The sequence below is a fragment of the Lycorma delicatula genome, chromosome 1 (genome assembly GCF_047948215.1).
Source record: "Lycorma delicatula isolate Av1 chromosome 1, ASM4794821v1, whole genome shotgun sequence".
NCBI classification, from domain to species: domain Eukaryota; kingdom Metazoa; phylum Arthropoda; class Insecta; order Hemiptera; family Fulgoridae; genus Lycorma; species Lycorma delicatula.
In genome coordinates, this window is record NC_134455.1 from 214,270,696 (window position 1) to 214,295,036 (window position 24,341).

The 24,341-nt window shown below is 31.4% G+C and overlaps 3 protein-coding genes across 5 annotated transcripts in view; all 3 read right to left on the reverse strand.

The window, feature by feature from the left end:
* The window catches only part of LOC142328271 (E3 ubiquitin-protein ligase RNF19A-like), a 284,978-nt gene that overhangs the window by 232,544 nt on the left and 28,093 nt on the right, over positions 1-24,341 (reverse strand). The window contains exon 2 of one of the 3 annotated variants that reach the window (XM_075371980.1): positions 9,211-9,239. The exons of 1 other annotated variant lie outside the window; for it this stretch is intronic. The gene's annotated coding sequence lies outside the window, so the exon portion shown is untranslated. Of the gene's footprint in view, positions 1-5,409; positions 5,428-9,210; positions 9,240-24,341 lie in introns of those variants that run through there. One more of the 3 variants, XM_075371992.1, reaches the window with a different exon arrangement.
* LOC142317754 (protein FAM200A-like) lies at positions 21,592-22,200 on the reverse strand. Its single transcript, XM_075354303.1, has one exon. It carries the CDS (start codon positions 22,198-22,200, stop codon positions 21,592-21,594), a length of 609 nt encoding a protein of 202 aa, XP_075210418.1.
* Positions 21,723-23,269, reverse strand: LOC142317755 (SCAN domain-containing protein 3-like). Its single transcript, XM_075354304.1, has one exon. The coding sequence runs from the start codon at positions 23,267-23,269 to the stop codon at positions 22,241-22,243; it is 1,029 nt and encodes a 342-aa protein (XP_075210419.1). The 3' UTR covers positions 21,723-22,240.

A 24,341-nucleotide genomic window follows, 5' to 3' on the forward strand; every position in this document is an offset into this window, starting at 1 on the left:
ACCAAAAAGCGACTGTTAATGCAAAATTATCGTTACTAATCCGTACTGAATCGACCCGCGAACCTGCCGCTTCATTATGAAAACAAAATACACGCTATACGACCATAAACACAAAGTTAACGCGCAAATCCCGCTGCAAATTATCCTAATACGCTAAGGCTTATCGGTTTTTCAATAGCTAAAGATCGTAGACTTCGGTTACCGAATGGAAAACGCTATCGATTAGGCCGACTAATTAGAAAACAGTCTTGCGACTATGCGACTAAGAGTACCCGATTTTAAATAGAAACTAGATCGTTTCTTTTATGAAAGATTTTCGTACAGACAATTGAACGTTTATGATAACCACATGGAATATCTATCCACATCAAAATATATCTTTTTAATTTCTCCGTTATAAAAATGGAATGTTTACACTTTTACAGTACGTTAATCAAAATGCGTAAAGTATGTGTGTGAGTAACATATATGATTGATTCACCATTCATAAACATTAATTAGTTGTATCGATCGCTGAATAACTTTTACGGTTTTGATAATGAATTACAATCTATAATAAAAACCGTAATTTTTTAAATTAGAATAAGTAAATGACCAAGAAGCGATTTCCGGATTTAAAATTCAAATTTTTGAATTAACACGTAAGCTAATATTTCTACTTTAGAATTCACTCGAACAAGTACTAATATTGTTATTACAACTGCCGTAGTTAGGTAAATTAGGTTTTTTTAATCTATCATACCTGCTACAAATATGTATAATACGTTAAGTCATTAAAATAGTTTTTTACAGCGTATTTTTGATATTACAAAAAGAGTATGAAGATTGTGGGTACGGAAGAACGTGTGGGGATTTGGAAACGAATGCGCACGGTCGGATAATCCGGTCGGATAATCGCTTTCAATGAAGTCATCTCTGCATTAATAGGTGAAATTCAATCTTCATGAAATCGGCATACGATTTATCGTAATATTTTACGCTAAAACGCAATCTAAACAATACAAAAAAAATATTATTGTATTATAAATAAGATATTCAGAACACTAAAAAACTACAGAATTTAAACACGAACAAACAAGAACCAATCGTCAGAAAAAATAAAAGTTATTGTAACTGAAAATTAACATTCTGCACAATTTGAATGTTGAACAGGAAAAACTTATTAAGCTCCAGCCAAACTAAACGCTGATTTAATCTCAATAAGATTAAATCAGCGTTTAGTTTAAATTCAATTTTTAGATCCAGATCTCTATACGTAAGCTAAAAAAAAAAAATAATAATAATAATAATAATAAATGTAATGAATCTTTACAACAAAAAAAATTTGACTATTTTATAGTAACCAAAACGATCTTCATCCAACGTCAGATCCTATTAAGCTTACAATAATTCCAAAAATTGACTTTTCCTCCAGAAATTGAATTTTATTCCTAGTTTTACATCAAGTAAAAATAAGAACTGTATAACTTTTTCTAGGAAGAAAAACAACAAAACGACTAACATAACAGTAAACAAAAGCTAATTTCTGCTAAATCGTTAACCTACTGAGTTTTCTAGATAACCATGGAAAACCAAAAGGATTTTGTTATAAGCTGAGCAATAACTCACCTACATCGCTATCACAACACTATCATATATAATGCGTTATTTTTCAACAGAACAGTCATTAATTCTTTCGCACTATTTAACCCGATCTTTCTTATATCTGGGATACACGTAAAGTACTAACAGTAAAAAAAAAAAATGCAATAATCTGCGACGATTGTTTTATGCTGAATTTCACTCGCATTTTGGGGTGCGTACTCGTTAGAATTGTATGTTAAATTTGATAAGACACACCTGGAAAGAACGTCGGTCTTAATTTTCCTAGAATGCCTGGAAGAAGACGGTTTTGCTCGTGAAGCTGACTACCATCATTTCTGGGAGTGAATCGTGTCGCCAACAACGGTTGCATTTACGACAATAGACAAGCAGCGGACCTAAACCGAACAACTTGTACAATACTTCACCGTTTATATATTTATATTTTCAGTTAACAAGTACCCATTATCATTTGATTGCCTAGCAATTAAAGGTTCACGCCTTTAAAGAACTGCTCAGTAATGCCAACTACTCCGAAGGAGTGCCGTGACCTAACCACCAAAGAAAAACAACAAATTTAGTAGTTTATTACAAAACATTCTTAAAAGTTTATAAAATTTGTTATAAAACTTAATAACGATTTTTTTTTTGTTAATTTGCTTCGGTCGTATAAAACTTTTCCACGACTTTCACTTTATTTATTTTACTAATGGCAGGATAAATGTAAACGTTTACATTTACACTGCTTACACAAAGTTATTTAAAATTCTGAAACATTCCTCGTCACATCTAGAAAAAAAAGTTTATTGCTCACGGAAATTAGACGAAAGTAGTTAATAGTTATTTAATTTCTATGTTAAAATCAAATGGATACAATAAGAATTCTAGCAGGAAATTAATTTCAATGTTATGTAAAAAAAAAGTAACTAATAATAAATGCGTTCTGCATGAATATTATATTAATTCATTCTATATACTTAAAGTCTAATTTGAAGTCATACAGCATATCGAAGTTTTAAATAATATTATCGCTTCTAAAACATTTTACTAAAAAAAAAAAAAAAAAAAAAAATGTAATTTACTTTTACTTTACTAATAAAAAGCGTAGTATTAAAATGCAACTAATAATATTACTCTGCAACGGTACAACGTATTTGTAAGTCGACTTAAATAAGTATACGATAACTGATATGTTACCTACCGCTTACTAACATGTGCGGATATGTGGGCGCAAGTTTATGTGTTTTCTTAATAGAGAAAGGTAAAAGGTAACACGTCAATTTAATAACAGTTGAATGCACATCGATATTATTTCCTGGAGTACACAATACACACACAACGACGTAAATGTAGAATATATCTTGTGAATAAAAAACATTTTACATAATAATAATAATAATAATAATAATAATGAAAGTTACGGTTCAGTACTAACCAGTTTTCAATCCTTTTATTAGTAACCTAATTTAAAACTTGCCTAATGCCTTGAAACCTAACAGCAAACATCACGATCATACACATCTCACAGACTCAATCCCACTAGAGTTAATATATCAATTTATAATACTAACAATACCAATTGCGATTTTCCATATGGACATGAATCATCTAAACGCATCTAGTACAAGTGGCACACTATTCGTGTAATCTTTCTCTGAGATTAATGATGTTTTCACTAAGCGACATGTCTCTACAGCGAGTAGAATGATGACACTCGTCGGAGCCATGTATTATTTGAATTTTAGTGGCATATTTTTCTTATTACTGATATGCGATAGCGCATTCACCACAGCGAAGAAACCGACAGAGCAAAAATCCCTTCATTCCTTACTTTATCCAAGAAGCCTCGGGCATTCTTAGGTACGGCCATGTCGTTTCGGGTGATGTATGACCTTGCGCCCACAACCGTAGCGTTTAGGGCGCTTAATAATCCAAATTAATTAAAGACGGTTCGCCGGAATGTGAATGCATTTAACATTTTTGAAAAAGTATGCGATCCATTAAAATAAAAATAATCCGACTGTCTGAACAAAATACGTTTGAAATACTCCATTAAAAAACGTTTTACGCCCGTGCATAAATTCAAAACTTTATCGTTTAAAGTTCTGTTAGTTAAGGAAAATAAATTATAGAACACTATTTAAAGAATTAATTATACTATATTGTTGTTTCTGAATTTTTCAAGACGTTTTTAAATTTATATAAATAATTAATTGTAGCGCCGATATAAATTTAAATTATCAATAAAAACCACATAACATCTTAAAAAACATAGAAACAATTTTAGAGGCCTACTGCAGCGCATTTCTCAGACCGTATAAATACTCGGTTTGTTCTAGAATAATTTTAACTAAATAACCACTACGAACGATTATTTCTTTATATTTATTTATGATACCAAAACTTTTTTTGTTATAAATAAATAAATATTCACAATACCCTAAATGATAATTAAAAAATAAAATTAAAATAAATATTTTGTTAATACATATCTGGACATGTAGTAAACAATTCGAAAACGATTCTTTTTCGCTTGCACATAAACAATTATAAAATAATAAAATGCGTTTATTAACTTAATTAGACGTTGGAATATTAAGTTGAATAACCGGATTAAAAAGAAAAATAATAGACCGATAATACGATGAAGTTAAAAATAGGTGTCGATATTACGGACCGATCAAAACAATAATTACAGAGCGGCAAAACTATACAATTAAATTAATAATGTACCAATTAATATATTAGTGTGATTACAAAAGAATTCAAAGGTTTTTTAATTACAATAAATAAAGAAATGCAATCATTAAATTCATACACTTGTAATGGCATGTATCAGTATTTTTTTTTTACGGGAAAGAAAATATACGGCCTCATCAGATATGCGAGAAAATGTTGATAACCGGAAGAAAATTTCTACAAATTAAAATTAATTTTTAATATACGACATCGATCGATCACACCAACTAATCTTTTAAGTGGCACACGGGAATCTAATTTACAGAACAATAGAAACAGCTATTTAAATAAATGTTAAAACTGTAATGTTATAGGCGACCTTGCGTGCTTCTGTAGTCCTTTCATAATTAACACCGAGGTCATAGGGGGAGACTGATCCTCCTCTCCGCCACCCCAGTGGCTACACCGATAAGAAAACCTATAAGCAGACGTAAACCATACAGGAAATACCTTCCAGGAAGAGTCTCCAATAAGTCACAACTTACGAACGCTAATAAGAAATTATACTTTTAACTTCTTAATCGGATTAGTTTTTATAACTATTTAAAACCGATTTAGGTTTACTTTTTTCATTACGAACAAAATAAAATCACAATCTTACGTGCACACGAAATAACCGACTGTCAAAGGTTAATAGATACTAAAACACTCCCTGGTAAACGATTAGATCGAGCGATCAATTAAAAGATGTACGATAATGTTTGTCTTAAAAGAATTTACGCAACAGAAATCTGCAAGAATAAAATAAGATTTTTGATGCATCTCAGCATCCGATTATGTTGCACAGAATAATTTCTACAGTAAAATAAGATTACCTAAAATGTTAAACTAAAAGATATAAATAACGATCATTAAAATTACAAAATATAAATAGCCTACATTTATCGTTGCAAAATTAAATTCCACTTATTATAGATACAATAAATAAATAAACTTGTCACAAACTTCCCTTCTTAAAAAATTACAAACAACTTTAACTAACGTTATCATTTCTTTTCTTAATGAACAACAAATTATTTTATTTCTGCGGCTACTCGATGAATCCACAAATAATTATCGTTAAAACGTATATAAAAACAGTAATTTTACCTTTTTTGATACACTAACTCGTGGCAACAGCTTTTGTTGTAATCTGTAATAAATATAAGTACAACAACAAATTTAAAAATGCACAAGAGATGACAGAGTAAAGTAGCCGAACGACAAAGAAGGCGATGACACACTGACTAACACTTTCTCGACAGGATCGAGCGCACAGTTCTCGATACGACAACCGACTGACTGACTCGAGTGAGGTTACAACCGGTACGGTAAGGCCGAACGGTGAAAGCGACTAAACCCTATCTCAAAACAACCGTCTTGTAGTCACCCGTTACACCATCCACCTTTGTTACGGAGGTAATACTAATACGCAGTTGGGGCCTGCTTCCTCATCCACCGACCTAGTTATAATTGTAACTCGCCTTCTTCTCGACGACGTTTTTATCATAATTAAAAACCGCACGCTTCGTAGCAAAACGTTTCGATCACGGCTGTGAATTAGATGTTTCTGGAGGTAAAACAAGTAAACTCCGTAAATCATCCGCTTACAACAAGCACAATTAATCGCTAAAAATACGGTTTAATGAAAATGCTTCAGTTTATACCCTTCAAGGAAAGTCAATAGGCCGAACGATAAAAAAAAATAAAATGCAGCAGTTACGGTCTTATTGAACCACATTATATGTTTTTCTGGGATGCCTCACTCGACATATTCTAATTTAAAAAAAAATAAGTAATATCAGAAATTCTCCAAAAATGATACAAATAGTCATTTGAGAGAACATATATAAAACCGTTGCTCAAATTCAATCTTTATTGTTAAGAAATAATTTATATATCCGTGATCATAATGCGATACAAGTGTAATATTTACAACGTAGAAAGTAATTTACAGTTATTTCAACAGGATATATTCGGAAGCTGAAAAAAATACAAGAATATCTGAATAAAAGATAACGGAGATGAAAAATGTCCCAAAAGATACTAAAGAATCGATAACAAGATGTATTTATTTGATGAATCTCTTTCTTCGTCGTAACTACTACTAATGTTTACTACTTACTACAACTACGCTACTACTTCGTCAAACTACTAGGATATATAATGTTACTTGTATTACACTCAGTATTACAAGCAAAGGTATTACGATGATAAAATGTTTCTGTAAATAATCGCATTATAATTTTAATTGTAAAGAAAAAATATGAGTATTTAAGATCGTCGAACGAAGAAATTAATAAAATAAATCTCTTTATCTCATCAAAAAATTTGTAAAATATTTTCTTACTTTTCAACTTTGAATTCAATTTTGTTAATTTTAAGACGTTCTGTTGCAGAACACGTTTTTCAAGAATGACATAAAACACTCTTTATTCTTTTTTTTCAATTATCAGTAGGAACGCTACCATACTATAATATGAATTCGCTTACATATCTGTAGTGATTAATCTGCATTTCATAATACGAACTGCATTTCATGTACACACACTTTAAAAAAACAAATATTCTTTCCCGCTTAAAAAAAAGATGGCAAAAGGAAAAATATTAAGCGTAAAAAAAAATCCATTTCACGTGAATACGTATATACTCGTATTGTGTCGAGAAGGTTACTCAGTCACAAATGTTCGTCCCACAATTCTATCCCACACACACGTAATTCAGCTAACCATCGATCCATCGAAACATCCTTTACCGAAAGTACAAATCTGTACTTCATAAACAGTTAACTAAATTTAATACACTCTCTAGTGCGCACGCGTATATGTAAAAACCAGCTCTCAGTACAAACTCTAAAAGATCTCAAATTTAATTAATGCTAAATGCTCTTAACATAGATGATGTGCTTTCATTATTAAAATATCACGTGAAAATTATTTGTTTTAAAAAAAAAATTTAATGGAGGACATATCTAGTAAATATCAGATATTAAAACCACTGGTTCTTTGAAATGCCCCCCTCAAAAAAAAAAGAATATGGAAAAATGGTGAAGGTAGATTAGATTGTAAGGCGTAAACTTTTGTTACACGTAAACATTTACATACTTTTCTTTATTAATGAGCAATAGCAATTTTATTAATTTAATAATAATATAAACTTCTTTTTGTTTTAAATGAATAAAAAAAACTTCTACTACCTACAAAAAGCAGTACAGTAAGTTAAATAAAGTACGATACACAAAGGAGAAGAAATAAAAATGTTAAGGTTGCCGGTAACATTATTTCTTCGGAAGAAACCAAATACAAAGTATAAGAAGTATTGAAAGGCATGCAGTTATTCTAGGTGAGAATTTAATTTCAAAATTATTAAGACCAAGACAAAGACAAAATAGGGAAAGCACATTAGTAAAATTACGTTTAGAAGTTACAGAATTTTGCTAGATACAGAAATTCTGTAACTTGATTAACAAATTAACAAATTCAAATTCTTACATAAGAGAGGTGTTGAAAATTAGGCGAGTCAACAAAAGTAGAAATAAAGAGATCTTAAGCCGAATAAATGAAAGAGGAATTTGTAGCAGAATACTGGAAAGATAAAAATCAGGTGGCTCAGTCAAGTATTAAGATAACGAGGTTTGATTAATCTTAATTCGATAATAAAGTGATATACAGAAAGTAAAACCTGTATAGGATTGGATTTTAACCGATGGTAATTTATAGTATAATAATTACGTTCAAGTTAGAAGTTTATTCTTTATTCCTGTGTTTATCACAGGAATAAAGAGTAGCATGACGAAAAAATAAAAAAATAAATAAATGTCGGCCGGTTTCGTTTGGAACGTAATTAGTTTAGTAAGTTGTAAGTCATTAAAACATAATCTGATGTGGACGCCACATGAATTCCTTGTACGCCTGTTAAATTACACATACGCATTTTTAAAAGTACATAAAATTTTATTTCTGTTCAGATTTTTTTTTCATATTTTTAAAAAATTTTTATCATTGAATTATTATTTATTGTAAAACTTTTTTTTTATAATCACAGGTTAATAATTATTAATATATCAATATATTTAAATTAAAAAACAAGTTAAAAAAAAGGAAATGAAGTCGAATTCGAACCGATGTGTCCTTGTAAGATTCAAATATTTCATTAATTAAATTTTTATTTGGCTTTAACTCTGGAACCAACGAAAATAAGTACCCAGTTATGACATATCGTATTAAGGCAGTTAAGAAAAAGTCCAAAATCCAAATTTTTGGACAAGTTGAATGCAATCAAACGGGAGGTGCACAACTAGATGTTACAACAGTCCTAATCCGAAATTTCAACATCCTACGGCTAATCGTTTTTGAGTTATGCGAGATACATACGTACATACAGTCGTCACGCCGAAACTAGTTAAAATGGATTCAGGGATGGTGAAAATGGATATTTCCGTTGAAATCTGAAAACCGAAATGTTTCGCTTTCACAACACTTCCTTTCCTTCATACATGTTAGTAAAAATGGAAAATAAATAATAAAAAAATCATAGGTAGTACAATTAAATATTGGACTAATAGACTGTAAATAAGAAAGCCGGTAATAATTCTCACAGTTAAAGAAATAGAGTGGTAAAACGATCATCCCGTTCTATAATACGGTTCTTAATACTTTGGCGGTATGCCACGCGCGCACACCCGGTTTGGTGCGAATTTCTCATAATAGGCGATGCGTCTTAGTTAAATTTTTCTGATTTTCTGATCTTTTATTATCTAAACAAAATCAAGATTACTGAGAATTAAAGTACTTCAATCTGAACCTACAAGTAGACTTCAATTTTAAATGAAACTTACTTATCACGGTTCACATAATAAAGCGACACATACACATCACATAATCAAATGAAATAAGAATGTTCAGAAATTACCTGAAGTACAAAATAACCCAACTTCGTACCTGTAACAAAAAAAGTACAAACATTAAAAATACGTAATTACTTTCGATATGAACAAACTTTTTTTAATACGCTGAAACAAGCTACCGATAATACTAATTATATAAAAACAAAAGAAAAATTATTATCTGTTTTAGATCAGTCAAAACTCAAGTTATTCAATATATATCATTCAGCTGTTTGGAGACTTTTCACCTATTAATATAGCATAAGGTACTTTTTAACACCATTTTTCAAGTATTTTAAGAACATGTAGCACGTAAATTTGTAATGAAAATATTTTGCAATGAAGCTGTAATCATTATATCTAGAAAGTTGTTTAAAATAAAATCATACAGTAAGATGACCGTACAGACAGCCTTATCTTACTTTACGATTTTATTTTATTTTTACAAACCTGTACGGTACAGGTTTGTCTGTGTCCGTATGTCAAAAAGGTGATGCACACCTTGTAATACTTGCAGGCAAGAGGAACGGGCACAAATTCTACCACCGAACCGACACCACACAGGCTGGACGAATTATTTTTTCAGACAGAAAACAATGCATTTTTTAATCTTTCAATAAATGCGATAAAATTTATTTAACTGTAGATGTTGACTAAAATATTTTAACTTAAAAAATTCTATTACATCGTTTTCGTATTAGATCGTTATAATGAACGAAAAAAAGAGTTTCTACACCTTACTTGAACGCAACTTAGGATCGTGAATAACAATAGTAGAGACATTCCAAACAGACTACTCCGTGAATATATTACTGAACCGCCACGAAAAATATTTATATCTCATTTTTCTATTTCTTTCATCCGTTTACCTTAATTACCCATCTTACTAATAAGAAACTTTCCGGGCAAAAGGATTTCTTACAATTTCTTTTTTACTTCCTTATTGGTGTAAGAACAGCAAGTTAGAAGTATTTCCTAAAGTATTTCACGAACGTGATACTATTAATCGATATATCTCATAAGCCCCTAAACCAAAAGAAAGAACTCGAGTACAAAAGCTATCTCCTGAAAAGTGTGCGGTTTTTTTTATGTAAACAAGCGTATATTTTAAATGGTCTAATAAAATAAAACAGAAACATATACTTAAATTTGGTATGTACAGTTATATACATGGAGTCACTCTGGTCTCGTTGATTCGAACAGTTTCTGCGTTGCAGCTCAGTCTCTTTAAGTGTTATTTTGAATTGGTGGTCGAGTGTACCTTCCCCAGGTTCCGAATTTTTGCTGATTGAGTTCTTCTGCAACGGTTTTACGCCATATATATGATTTAAACACTTCTCCGTTTCATGGAGATTCCGATTTTCAAGGCGTATAATTTCTTCGAGCACCCGCCTCATCGCGGCGCAAGAGTGGCAACGACTTCCGATCGTAAGAATGTAACATGCAAAGGGGGTACCCCCTTAGTCCTACTTACAGTCTTTTAATAACGAGGGCCGTAATCCGTGTCTGCGTATTACTTTTGAATTTCACGTATTTGATCCAGCAGCGAGAGGTGCAGTGATTGACAGGAGAACACAGAAGATCTCCGGCTGCCCGTGGCTCGCTGCGGGTAGTAGTCACATTTGTGGGCTTGCCCAAGAGTCTAACTAGAAGGAAGACAGTGAGCATTTATATTCGCGGATTGTCAGGTCAGGGTGTCTCCGGCCATGACAGATCGTAGGCAGGTAGGCAGGAAGTCCGGCCGGATCTTTTTCCTTCGACCTCCTCAGTCTCTGATAATGAAGGCTCGGTAGCAGATGTAGGGGTATCCACCCGGGTGGAACTTAACCCTTTAGTTGATGAATTCCTGCGGGCTATGGGAAGTTCTGGTAGTTCGGCCCTCCTGGCCCGTGAAATTCATTCCGAATCGAATAACTTGTTCAATTATCTGGCAAACCATAGGAGTATCAATGCGGCTACGAAGGGCAGATTTTTACCCCGCCAGAAGTTGTTTCAGGAAGCGTTCTCTGCACTTGTAGAAAAATTTGAGAACCTTGCCTCCAACAAGTACTTATTTGAGTACTTATTCAGAGATCAAGTAATTATTTGATACTTGCCTCGCAAGTATCAAATAATTATTTAAGAAAAAATAAATAAAAGTAAAAATGGAACCGACATCAAGACGGTAATGTGATGCACGTACATAGAATTATAAGATTCCCACTGTCCCTACCGTTGCTGTTCGTCATATGTAATGTATATTGGGTCTGAAAGATGTAAGACAACATATCTCGATTTTTGATGATTTTATTATTTTATGCAGAAACTCACATTATCTGCTCTACAGAAGATCATTTATAACATCATACAACGCGAAATAACAATTATTATTAAATTCAGGAAATGGCATTTTATCATTAGATGGACTCTGTTTTTCTATTCTACACTACACCGTAACTAATGTCAGAATGTTATTATTCAGTTCTATTAAAAAAAAATTAAATGAAAACAACGTGTCAGAGCGGAAATGAATGCCAGCTGCTACGTTTTCCGATGAATAATCAGTTCACATCAGAGGTAATCGCAGGCAGGAAAAAAAAGTTTCTTATATCAGTAAATTACAGATGATAAAGCAAAACTAATTTAGTGAATACCGTCGGTGAATTACTAAAAAAATAAGAAAAGGAAAAATAAAATATAGACTATCTAAAAATCAGTTTGAAATTCTATGTTTATGAAAAGTAACACTGATAAATTTAGCTTTCATATACAGAGTGTATCACAAAATTCTCACGGGACTTCCATAACCTATAAAAAAGATATATTGGAAAAATAATGATTTCCATAAATTAATGAAAAAGGTTCATATAAACATGTCGTAAAATACTTAGTTTGCAAGTTAAACTAGTGAAAGATTTCGTTAGGCTAGCCCGGTGAAATGAGGTTGTACTGAATTTTTAGGACGTTAATTAAGGGGCAGAATTATGCATTTCTTATGGTTTCTTGTCTGAAAAATCGAATAAAATAAGTCCTACCAGAACAGTATCTGCAGTAGTTTTTGAGAAATCTGGGGTGAAATAAATTGGAGTAAAAAAAACCCCTGTTTTTTATGTTTGGCGTATAATTATTTGTTAAATGGATAATAAACACATAAAACTTTTAAACAAAACTTGTAGAGAATTTAATCCTGAAGAAAATGGTGTAAGAGAAGTTGAATAAAACAAACGTTAGAAAAATTCGAATTTTATTCAGAAACATTACACTAGACAAAATATTCTACTTCATCTAGTGTCGAATAAATGTCTGGAATATGTTTTAGTACATTTATTATGTACCAGTTTATAATAAATGTTCAAAAATGATCCCGCCATTTTCAACACAATTTCTTGTCACGCTTCTGTACTGCTTTTGTTAATCTTTTTAGTTTTTCTTGCAGGGAGGTTCTTAAATTGTTCAGCCGTATTCATAATGCGGACAATTAATTCTCCACGAGAATGTATTTTTATTCTGTATGTGATATTTTTCATTCATCGCCAGACGAAAAAATCTAAAGGTTTATAATTCTTTATAATTCATCGCCAGGAATGAGAACCTCCACGACCTACCCATTTCTCAGGGAAATGATTTAAGTGAGTGGAACCCGCATAACAGAAGTTATTAGTAAGTTATAAGTTACTTAGTTCAAGCAGCTGCGGCAATTCTTCTTGAAGAAAGCGCAATTCTTCTTGAAGAAAGCGCAATTCTTCTTGAAGATCTCAGCATTTAAGTGGATAGATAATATGAACGGTCCAGCAACTGACTGTGAAGAAGGCCGCACCTTACATTGACGCTAGGTCGGTGTTGAAAATTGCCTTCCACCGTTTCATGAGAATTTACTTTTGCCCACGTATGTTCATTGCGTAAGTAGTGACGCCATCTCTAGTGAAATTTGCCTCGTACGGAAACAAAACATACTTTTATAGCTGTCGATCTGTAATCCACAAGTCGCAGAACTCCGAGCGAAGCGAATCGTCTCCTGAATGTAATGTTGAAATAGGCGATTTATGATACGGATGAAACGTTTTTTGTTTAAGTGTCCAAATCATGCGAAACTCTGATCCGCTTAGAAAAACGTCGTGTACTGACGCCTGGACTGCATCGATAATAATTTCATCAACAACAGCGTCGAGTTGACAGATTGTTCGTAGCTGGTACGAATACTACGTAGTGAATCTGTTACCCCAAAACAATTAGTGCGAATTTTCGCACTAATTGTGCGAATTTTCGCACTAATTGTTTTGGGATCTGGAATCCTGAGATTCAGAAAACGTATTTCATATTATACTATAGTATCTGTAGCATTACCATTGCACACACCCAAAATGAATACCATATCAGCTTTTCCTCTGTTGATAATAAGTACCGTATTAATTCAATGGCAAACTAATCGCATTCAAACTAAAATTTACAGAAAACCTTCGCTAACTACAGTAAGGTTCACAGTACCCAATATACTTAATGTACCTTACAGAATGACAAATTAATACAGTACTGCGCATTGCTGGTCAACTGTTATTTTATTGCCAGCTTTGAAATAATTTTTCAAATAATTTATTGTATTAATAAAAAAAAATTATTATCGAATGCTATTTATTAATTTATTATTAACAATTGTATAATTTCAGTTTTTACAATTTTTTCACATCACCAAACAAGAATTTGATTTTTGTTTACATTACATAAGTACTTTTCTGACAAATGTCGTAATGTACTGTTTCAAAATAAAATTCGAATTTTTTCAATTACATAATTTTGTTCATAATTAAATTCTGTACAAGTTTTGTTTAAAAATATAATGTGTTTATTACCCATTTAATAAAACTGTACGTCAAACATAAAAAAAAGTTTTTACACCAATTTATTGGTTTCCCCCCCCCCCACATTTCTCAAAAACTACTGCAGATACGGTTGTAGAACCTGTTTTCGTTGATTTATCAGCTCAAAGACCATAAGAAATCAAATTCAGCTTGTTAGTTAAAGACCTAAAAATTTCAATACAACTTAATTTCACCAGGATAGCTGAAATCCGGAAGAAATCATTCTCTAGCCATAACTCGCAAACGATGCATTTTACATGTTTATATGAACGTTTTCAATTATTTTCACAAATAGAATAGGTTACGAAAGTCCTTGATGAACTTTGTGATAATTCTGTTTAACAGCTTGTAAATAGAAATCAACAGCCACATACACATAGTATTATTAAAACCAGTAAGGCACAGTTAAAAAAAAAAAAATGCTTCTACGACTTGTGCAACAATATTAATAAAAATACTTTTGTAAATGTTAGAGAATTCAAACTTTCTTAGAACACAACTGACAGGCCTACATAAAGCCAGTGTATATAATAAAAATAACAATAATAAATCACAATTGGAGGCTATCAACAGAATGAAGTAACTTAGATCTAATTAACCGCATTCCTCGTTCGATACTAAAATGTAAATAACGTTTCTGACATAACTACTTAAAAAAAATATATATATATTCTTTAATTGAGCCCGCTTTTTTAACGATTTTTCTACCTTAATTTTATTTTAACTTCAAGCATTAACACAGACAAATTAGATGAGGGAAGTAGTCGGTTAATAGAAAAGTAATTTTTTCTTGTGGTTTAATGGAGAGAAGCGACATCCATCTTTATTCTATGATAATTTTTCTGATAAACATGTGAAAAGGTATAATTACAGACGATTAACGTTTTAGTCGCTTTAAAATGCAACTAAATGATTATGCGTGCAACAATCGAGAATAAAATTCAACTACTTTGCTAACGGTAACGTCAAACTAGACATTTTTGCTTGTCTATTACAGATTTAATTTAACAAATACAGCGGTAAATCCTGGGTACATTTCTACACAGTAAAACTGTCTTTCGGCCCGAGAATAGCTTCATCTCCTGTACGCCACAAAACCACACCGATGAAATAATTTTCCGTTATCTTAAAAGCATTGTCAAGAAATTTCCTTTTTTTAACAGACTCGTTAATCGACTATTAAAATTCATTCGTTTTAATTTTTATGAAAAGATGAATAAAAATGATTAACATTTAATCAATTGCAGTTTATTTCAATGATAATTCAGAATTTGCTAAATGCAGGTAAAAACTGTCCCGAGGCAATTTTTTAAACATCATCAAGTCGAATATAGTACTCACTTAGAATATGATGGCACTATTACATAATATTTTTATGAAATTTTAATACTTTTTTACACAGAGATTGTAAATTTTAGCGTAAAGTTGTTTATCGCCGAATCTAATACTTGTAAAATCTTTTTGTGTAATGCTGAAATGAAAAGGGGAAATTTTAACTTTCGACATCGTGGAAACCCCTACTTTTGATGATGCCTGATGGGCTTACAAAAGAGATTACAAATAAGAACAAATCTCTTTACTCTGTTAGAAACGGCAGAAGCGCTGAGATCGATGCGAGCAGACTATTTGCAAAGGGATGGAAGCAAAATAGAATGTCAATATGTTTTTTAGACCGAACCAGGGAAGTATTTCAAATCAACCTATTATACAAAATGTGTATAAAAATAATACTTTTTACTCGGTATGAAGTAATAGAAATTTGTATAATTACCCACAAATACCCTATAAAAAATTATTTATTAATAAAAATACACGACACAAAGATCCAATAGCTCTTCGTAATGACTAATTAACTATACACGTAATCACAATCAGTATATGTAGAAGAATGGCTGTTCTCACTACAAATGGGTTCACAAACCGGTATATCAGTAATTGTTTTCCTTTTTATGAAGATAAATTAATTATTATCATCTGTAACCATTTCAAATTAAATAATACTTTTTGTAAAACAAAAGTCATTAAGCAAAGATGTTTGTAATTGTACTATAATAAAGTAATATAAGAACGCCACACTGAATTTTAAAAAAATAAGTAACAGAAAATTTCATTCCACAATTAAGATATAAACAAAATATTAACTTTTAATTGGAAAAAAATAAGTACTCTATAACATTTAAATTTATTAAGTTTAGGTAAATAACAAAGCGAGATAGAAAAAAGAAATTTCTGATAATTTTTCGTCTTATGCAAAATCAATTAAAGGAACACTGTGATTAATTTTATATTATTTTATTTAATCTCCATACAGAACCGTCGTTTCAAAAGCTGTTCTCTTAAAAACTGTATCGTTTGCGAAATGTAAGGTATTAATTTGTTCTAACGTATGACATTTTTCCGCGTAACTGCTAGTTTTAAACTAACAATTATAAAACTTTTTTAACCACATGCGTTTCATTTTTACTTAAATTTTTTTTTATAAATTAGGGGTTAAAAAAGTAAAGACAGAAGAAGAATTAACAGAGATAACGTTTCAACTTTATCAAATAGATAAACACGTAAGATAACGGTAGAGTAAAAATGCGCATTTGAAATGTTCTTACCGATTAAATATTGTATTTCATAAAGCTACGTTGTGCTACACGTGTTCTGGATACCGCGAGTTTTCCTCAATACGTACCGATCGTTTTTAAATCCATAGCTATTGAACAGTTGTAGAGAGAGGAAATTACGTACAACTCCAATAAAAGATACATGTTCTATCTTGTTTCTACGTTAACGCTATTTTTTTTATCGACCGTTTCCGGATAAGGCAGTTTAACGTACTCTTAACTCAGAATTTGTCAAAAATAATCGATTAGAACATAATTCGTAAACCGGTTATGTATTTAGCAAGATGTTTTCTAAATCATTCGGGCTGGGGTACAGTTTCCGGTAAAATCTGTAATTTTTACGGTTGTAATTTCAACCGTTTCGTCATTGAAATGCGTGTAAAAAGAATCCGATAAAGAGAAATCTATTTTACCACCGACAAGAAACAAAACGTAACATTTTTTCGACGAATTATTTTTTATTATTTTCTTAACGTTTACATGAATGCAATGTTAGCCGTCACCTTTTTAGCGCACAAACAATTCCTGAAGTCGGTTAGTTACACGATATTTCTAGTAAATTCTATTTTTACTAGCCCAAAAGTATTATTCGAGCGAATCGCTTTACGCAACTTAACCGCTAAAGGAACGGATGAAGAGAGAAACAAAGCGGTACTTCCATCGGCCGATGATAAGTAACCATGTGCTGAATCGAGGTTTAATACCGGTAAAATTTCTTCCGCCGTAAGAATCGGTGAAAAGTGAAAGAAAAAAAAGGATCTTCAAAGATAAAAAATGTTAACGAGCTAAAAGGAAACGGTAATGTAAATATTAACATCGGCACAGTAACAAAACCTAATGATATCTGCAATTTATTCAATACTTATCTATATAAAATCATTTCGGGAGATTAATAAATTCTACAATCTATTGCTTCTCAAACGCATTTTAAAAATCTGGATTTATCAAAATTTTTCTTGTTTACGGCATTTTGTATAAATTCTTTAATCGTGTATTTAAACGGACGTTTAGTCGTACCTACATGAAACGTGAGATAGCTGCATTATTTATCAAATTCTTACTTACCGTATATTAATTTCGCCTTGAGTATATTTCCGGTTGGTGTATTCATTTAAACTAATTTTATATAAAAGTTTATTACAATAGAACAATTATAACCGATTTCTTAAGATATTACTTTTATTTCTTTAATTAATAGTTTTATTTTCTTAACGTTAGATTACGATTACATTTTAGAAATAATGAAATCAGTTTTCTTCTTTAACCTAACGAATTCTAGTTTTTTTTAAATTTCTTAGATCTGATAAAATTAAACAATTACACGTAAATTAGTTTACCGTCGATAACACAATATATTTGTATGCATTCGTGTGAGAATTCTGAAATAATGAGTCTTTCGATTATTTTCTTTAAAGAATCGTTACAAAGTTTTAAGAGTCGGTTGTACTTCATTTTCAGTTCGATTACCAAATTACTTCTATTAATTATTTACAATAGTAGATTAATGTGTTAAACTCGTTATTTACATAGTAATAGTAATTAAAAATGGAAAGCCGAGAAAAGTATAAAGGTAGAATAGATGCTAGTTAATAAGAGATTTTTGCAAGCGCTTATAATTATAATCTTAAGTAACTACAATAAAAAATTTTATATAATTAAAAATTGGCGGTAACGTAATTTTTTCATTCGATTTATTTTAACGCAATACAACTTTGTTGTGAATACGGCACATACATTCACAACACTGGTAGATAATAAGTATTACTGATACACGTCATTCGTGATACGCTTGGGAATAAAATCTTGTTTTATATATATAGATATCTTAATTCGAAAAGGATTAAGTAGTTCAAACGGATAATTGTCGGCTAATTCAGCATTACTAAAAGTATAAATTTAGATATTATTCGTTAACGATTTACTACGATTATCGGGTCATAATACTGATAAACACTTAACAACGATTATTTGTAATAACAAGAATATCGATTTTCCACCGAGCAATAAAGCAAAATCAAAATGTTATCGATGACTAATCCGTAGAAGTGAATTTTGGGCTACAGTTTGTATTTTGAAGGAAACAGGCTGATGGACGAATAAGCAGTTAAGCTTATTACACACTTATCGAACAGGAACCAGAACGTCCGAATTTGACCGCAGGTCTCCCACTGTATTACACAACGAACTTACTGACTCAAGTCCCGACATTTTCAGGGGGGGAACGACCGGAGTCCTAATTATAAATGTATAACCCAAAACAGGAAAAAAGGGATTGCAGAAAAAAAAAGAAACGGGATGGGCGCTAAGAAAAGATGATCTGTCCTCAGAGGAACTGCAATCACCAGATAAACAACAGTATCCAGAAGAAAGTTCAAGACCACTTCCTCTAAATTTTAGTCAGATAGGAGTAACGAAACGACTGATCAACGATTTCGCATTTATCTGTTAATGCCGGAACAAAAATATTATTTTCTCCGGAAATTAAAAACCGACGCGAAAACAGATACACGGATTTCAGTGTATTAATCTAAGGTTATTAGAATTTACTGCACATCAATTAAAATTATGGTGTGATGCTTATTCCTTTTTTCCGTTATACTGCGCATTTACTCAAAGTAATTTCCGAAAAAGAAATTAACTACGAAGTACCAGAACCCTATCACTGCTTGGACCATCTAATTTAAGTCGATTTCGTGCGTTTATCATCACTACATCCTAAAGAGAATACCGATGTTATTCTGTGCCTTTGGAGATCATGATAATATCTTTCATTAACGAGTTCCAGGTTAAAAATAAATTCCTCTTATGTCACTTTAGGGAAGAAGTTAAATTTAGTGGTAGGTAATTCTTTTATTTCTCTACGTGCTTCATCTTACGTATGTGTATTAATCACGCTTTATTATTATGTACAATAAAAAATTAATTCTTTTTATATTAATTGATCGGCTGTTAGATACTGTTGGACACTAGCACAAAGCAAATATAAAACAAAAAAAATCAGCACCCGACTAAAATACATCCACAAAGCGGTGGATATAAAACATCAGATACAATAAATTGTAATATTTTTGCCAAAGATCATTGTTCGTGTGATTTCGAATGTTTTGGAAAAGAGTAAATCTTTCCGAATAATTCCTTTTTAATGTAAAGGATATATTTTTATTTTATTCGTGATATGAATACCTTTTTTCTTTTCTTTTGTATTAAGAAAAAACCCGTTCTAGAATTAAGAATGTTCATGTTTGTTTTTATAAAACTGTAAATTAAATGAACACACTGCTATTCTAGGAATCGTGAAGGATTAGGAAGTAACCAAATAAAATACAAACATTCTATCAGTTTCCTGCTTTAGGGATTAATTACTTAAAATACGGGCCAAAATCGACTATGCCGTGGTCGGCAAACTCCTCATCCAAAAGAGCCAAATATAAACAATATTAAATTTAAATTTATTCAAAGAGCCATTTTTTTTTAACTTAAGCTTTGCTTTAGTAGAGACATTTTTATGAAAATAATTACGATCAAAAGTACACTCTCGAACTTGCCTTTGCTAAATATGTCTTAGTTTAACTAGCAGTACATTAAATAAAACTTGGTATCATACTTATATAAAGATAATATTTATTTTAAAATATAACAAGTTAAATAATATAAAAGGTATCCTTAAAAAAAACTAAAATACGCCACTAATGTGAACAACGGCCTTGCATTTCCTTGGAAAGTAAGGGTAAGTCAGGTTTGTATGTTGTTTTTAATTTTAGGGACGATTCCAAATTCTCATCGATTTCTTAATTTCTTAAGTAGATTTCTTAATTTACTCTTGATAAAGTCATGCTTGAAAATGATCGTTCACATAAATATGTAGACCCAAATAAGGAAAGATCAGCAAACGCTAGTTTCTTCAGTTGATCATACGAGTCAGGAATACTAATCCAGGCGTTAAAAATCAACATATCTTCCCTCTCCAGATCTTTCAAAGCAGATCACTTGTTCTGCAAACTTAAAATTCACATTTATTTTTCTCCAATAGCTCTAAATCGGCACAAAGACGCTCGAATTTCGAGCTCCACAATTCTTTATTTTTTAAATCCAGCAACTGCATTTCAAAGCTGCCAATATCAATATTAAAGGGTGAAAATTGTATTTCTATTACCGTGGCAATCAGAAGTTTTTTAACAACGGCTGACGTCGCTTTGCTGTTTCTAAAGTCTTTGAACTTGCTGAGAAAAGTTTCCTTCATATTTAACAGTGTTGTTTTGAAATAGCAAATATCAATATTAGACTTATTTTCTCGACATATCTCAATAAGCATGGAAAGTGAATTAGAGTTTCTCTTTCAAAATCTTTGGCAAAAAGCGACAATTTGTTTTCGAATGAAATTACTTCTTCTAACATCGAAAAAACTGTTTCCTTTTCCTTGTAACTTACGATTAAGCTGATTTAGATGAGAAGTAACATCCACCATGAAATAAAACTTCTGAATCCACAAATCGTTCGTTAGCTCTGCGTAGTGAACACTCTTCTCAAGAAGAAATACTTTTTATTTCAGTAAACAGTGAAGCGAAACGTTTTAAAACGTTTCCTCTCGATAACCAACGAACCTTATTATGCAGCAGAAGATCTGCATACTCACTCTTTACCTCGATTAGAAATGCTTTAAATTGGCGATGGTATAGAGCAGGGATTATCAAACTTATTTCTTTTACCGCCCCCTTTGAAAATCAATTATTTTTCAGCGCCCCCCATTTTTTATACACCCCTAAAACTTAAAAACCACAATTTCATTACTTTAATTAATTTAGTTATATTAGTCGGTTCTGATGTTTAAACTTACATTCTAAACTAGAAATTTTTACCAGTGAGAGCAAATAAAACCCAACTTTATAATATTAATAATATATTTTAATCAAATTAAAAGAAACAATATAAATATGTAATCAGTTTTCGTTTTTATACTAATCTAATGAGATGGATGAATTTGATGATATTTAATAAGTTTGTTGATATCAGGTTCGATTTTACTCAAAAACAGTCGTAAGTCGCCGCGTTTGGTATCTTGCAAATGATTTCTCTTTTTAGTAAGCAGCGTTGTCACAGCGCTAAATCCACGTTCACACAAATATGACGATGGGAATGCTATCAAAAATCGTTCAACGATAGACCACAATCCAGGATACAACTGCGGAATTGACTTTTGTAGCCAAAATTGTTGGTAGCCATTTTTGTATTTGATTTTTATTTCCTCGTTCGTTGTCAGTTCTATAAGTTCTTCTTCCAACTGGGGTGATATTGCTATGATGAATTTTGAAAAAGGATCTAACACCCAGTCTGGTATTTCCAATTTCAAAATGTCCTGGAATCTTTCAATGAAATCACTGTGAAGATTTTCCAAATGTTGGCAGTAGACGAGCAAGTCGTCGTTGTTGCAGGATACTGATAAATTGGGAAAATTATGGAACTCACGTCTGCCGATATTCTTCTTGTGTAAGAGCAGCTTGGCTACGAAAGCAGCGACGACATTTTTTGTTTTTATTAAGTTCAAGTCATCGCCTTGAAGTTGGAGATTCATATCATTAAGCAATGTATAAAGGTCTGTCAGGTATGCGATATCATTCTTTGATGTGATGAGGTTTTCGCGCAATTCTGTGTCTTTGTTGAAATCTGTTGAAATCTTCATCATTATCAACACAAAGCTGATTAAATAATCTGTCATTTAAAGAGTTGTTTCGGATTTTATTGACTGCTCTGATGACATGTTGCAATGATTGAAATAGTCGTTCACTTAAATTTCTAGCAACTAAATGCTGTCGATGTATAACGCAATGTACAGCAAGCACATCAGGAATTTTGTTTTTTAAGTACGATATGAAGCCTTTTTGACATCCCGTCATAGCTGGAGCACCATCTGTAGCAGCTGATACAATATTCTTCAACGGAATTCCTTTTTCATCACAAAACTTTTCCAGTGTTTTAAATACGGTTTCTCCTTTCGTGTCTATCTCTAAATTTCTAGCAAATAGAAGTTCTTGACATATTTTTTCATCTTTAATAAATCTCACGTAAGACAACAACAATGCTTCATTAGTTGGTAAAGTGGACTCATCCAACTGAATTGAAAATTTACTAGTCTTCAGATGATTGCACAATGACTTTTCAATGTTTTCAGCCATTTCATCAATTCGTCTTTGGACAGAACTATTGCTCAAAGGAATTTTTCGAATTATATCTGCCGCCGGTTTATGGAGCACAGTAGTTATAACTTCTTTTATCGCCGGCAAAATTAACGTTTCTCCGATGGTGTGTGGTTTACCTGTTTGAGCAATTAACAGAGAGATATTGTATGAAGCTCGAAGCCCGTCATCGTCTTGCTTAGCAGCCATCGAAAAAAGTTTCGATACACTTGGCTGAGCATTATGCTTCTTTTCCAGATCTTGAAAATAGGCTACATTTTTGTCCTTCTTATCCGGATGCATTTTATTCAAATGATCTTGAAGTCTTGAAGGCTTCATCGCTTCGTTTGAAAATGTTTTTGAACAAAGAAGGCACAAAGGCAAAGATGGGTTTGTCGAATTTTCTATGAATCCATATTTAATATATTCTACACTGTATTGCCGTTTCTTCTTTTTTGCTTCCGACATGGCTTTGTTTTCAAAAATATGTAAATAAAGCGTTGAACTTAAATACTTGTTTAAAGATAGCGCGCGAAACCACAAATGAAAATATAAGAAAATTACGAGCTTTTATATAGGATTTAAATACAGCAAGTAACGACAGGAATAAGACAAACACGCACAAACTCGTTTATCTCTTTCGACGCACAATCGTACTGAGCAAGTATCGATGAACCAGCCGATTTCTACCGGATTGCACCAATCAGAATTACCAAAATACATTGCTATTTTATTGTACTAATTTATTAGAACGAAACTATTTTTGTTGAATATGTTTCTCATTTATATAAGATAAGATTCTCATTATAAGATAATTAAAATTTTATATTTCGACTAGTAAATAATACTACTAACAATAATAACTTATATAACTACGGAAAATAAATTAATATCATTTCGTATTATAGATAAATATGGGTAATTTTTCAAAGAATTTTAGTTTATAATTTAGAACTGGTTCAAATAAAAACCGCCGCCTAAGCCAGCGTTTTTATTATTTGTAATATTTAATATTTATAATATATAGAAATAGTAAACGATGTTTACAATAAGTGAACTGTTTAGGCTTACTATACCATTTGACACTGGACGGTAATGGGTTAATTGTAAAAAAAATGTTCTAATGAACAATAATTATATACGTATTTCCATTTTATATAAAAATGATGATTCTTACATCAGTAATTTCTTATAAAATGATAGGAAAATATTGTAATATGCACTTATGTTAAAAACAAGAAAGAAAGTAAAGAAAACTCAATTTATGTTAGTTTACGTATGTATAATATTTTAAAACTCTGCATGGTAGTTTTTTTCCTAATGTTTAAAATAATTTCTGGTGCAATGTAATTAAGGTAAAATTGCTCTAATTTTTTAACTATCATCGATCAAGTTCCTTTATCCGCAGAAACTTCTTACAACTTGATTGCGTACGGTGTGCGGGCTATCCTACGAAATCTATGTTAAGTATTTTAAGTTTTTATAACATACATCATACAGGGTAGAAATATAAACTAATTATTCGTTATTGTGTAGTAGG

What these genes read in the sequence shown, in the direction of transcription:
- LOC142317754 (XM_075354303.1), bottom strand. Translation starts at nt 22,200, where the DNA reads ATGAATCTCCAACTTCAAGGCGATGACTTGAACTTAATAAAAACAAAA.
- LOC142317755 (XM_075354304.1), bottom strand. Translation starts at nt 23,269, where the DNA reads ATGTCGGAAGCAAAAAAGAAGAAACGGCAATACAGTGTAGAATATATT.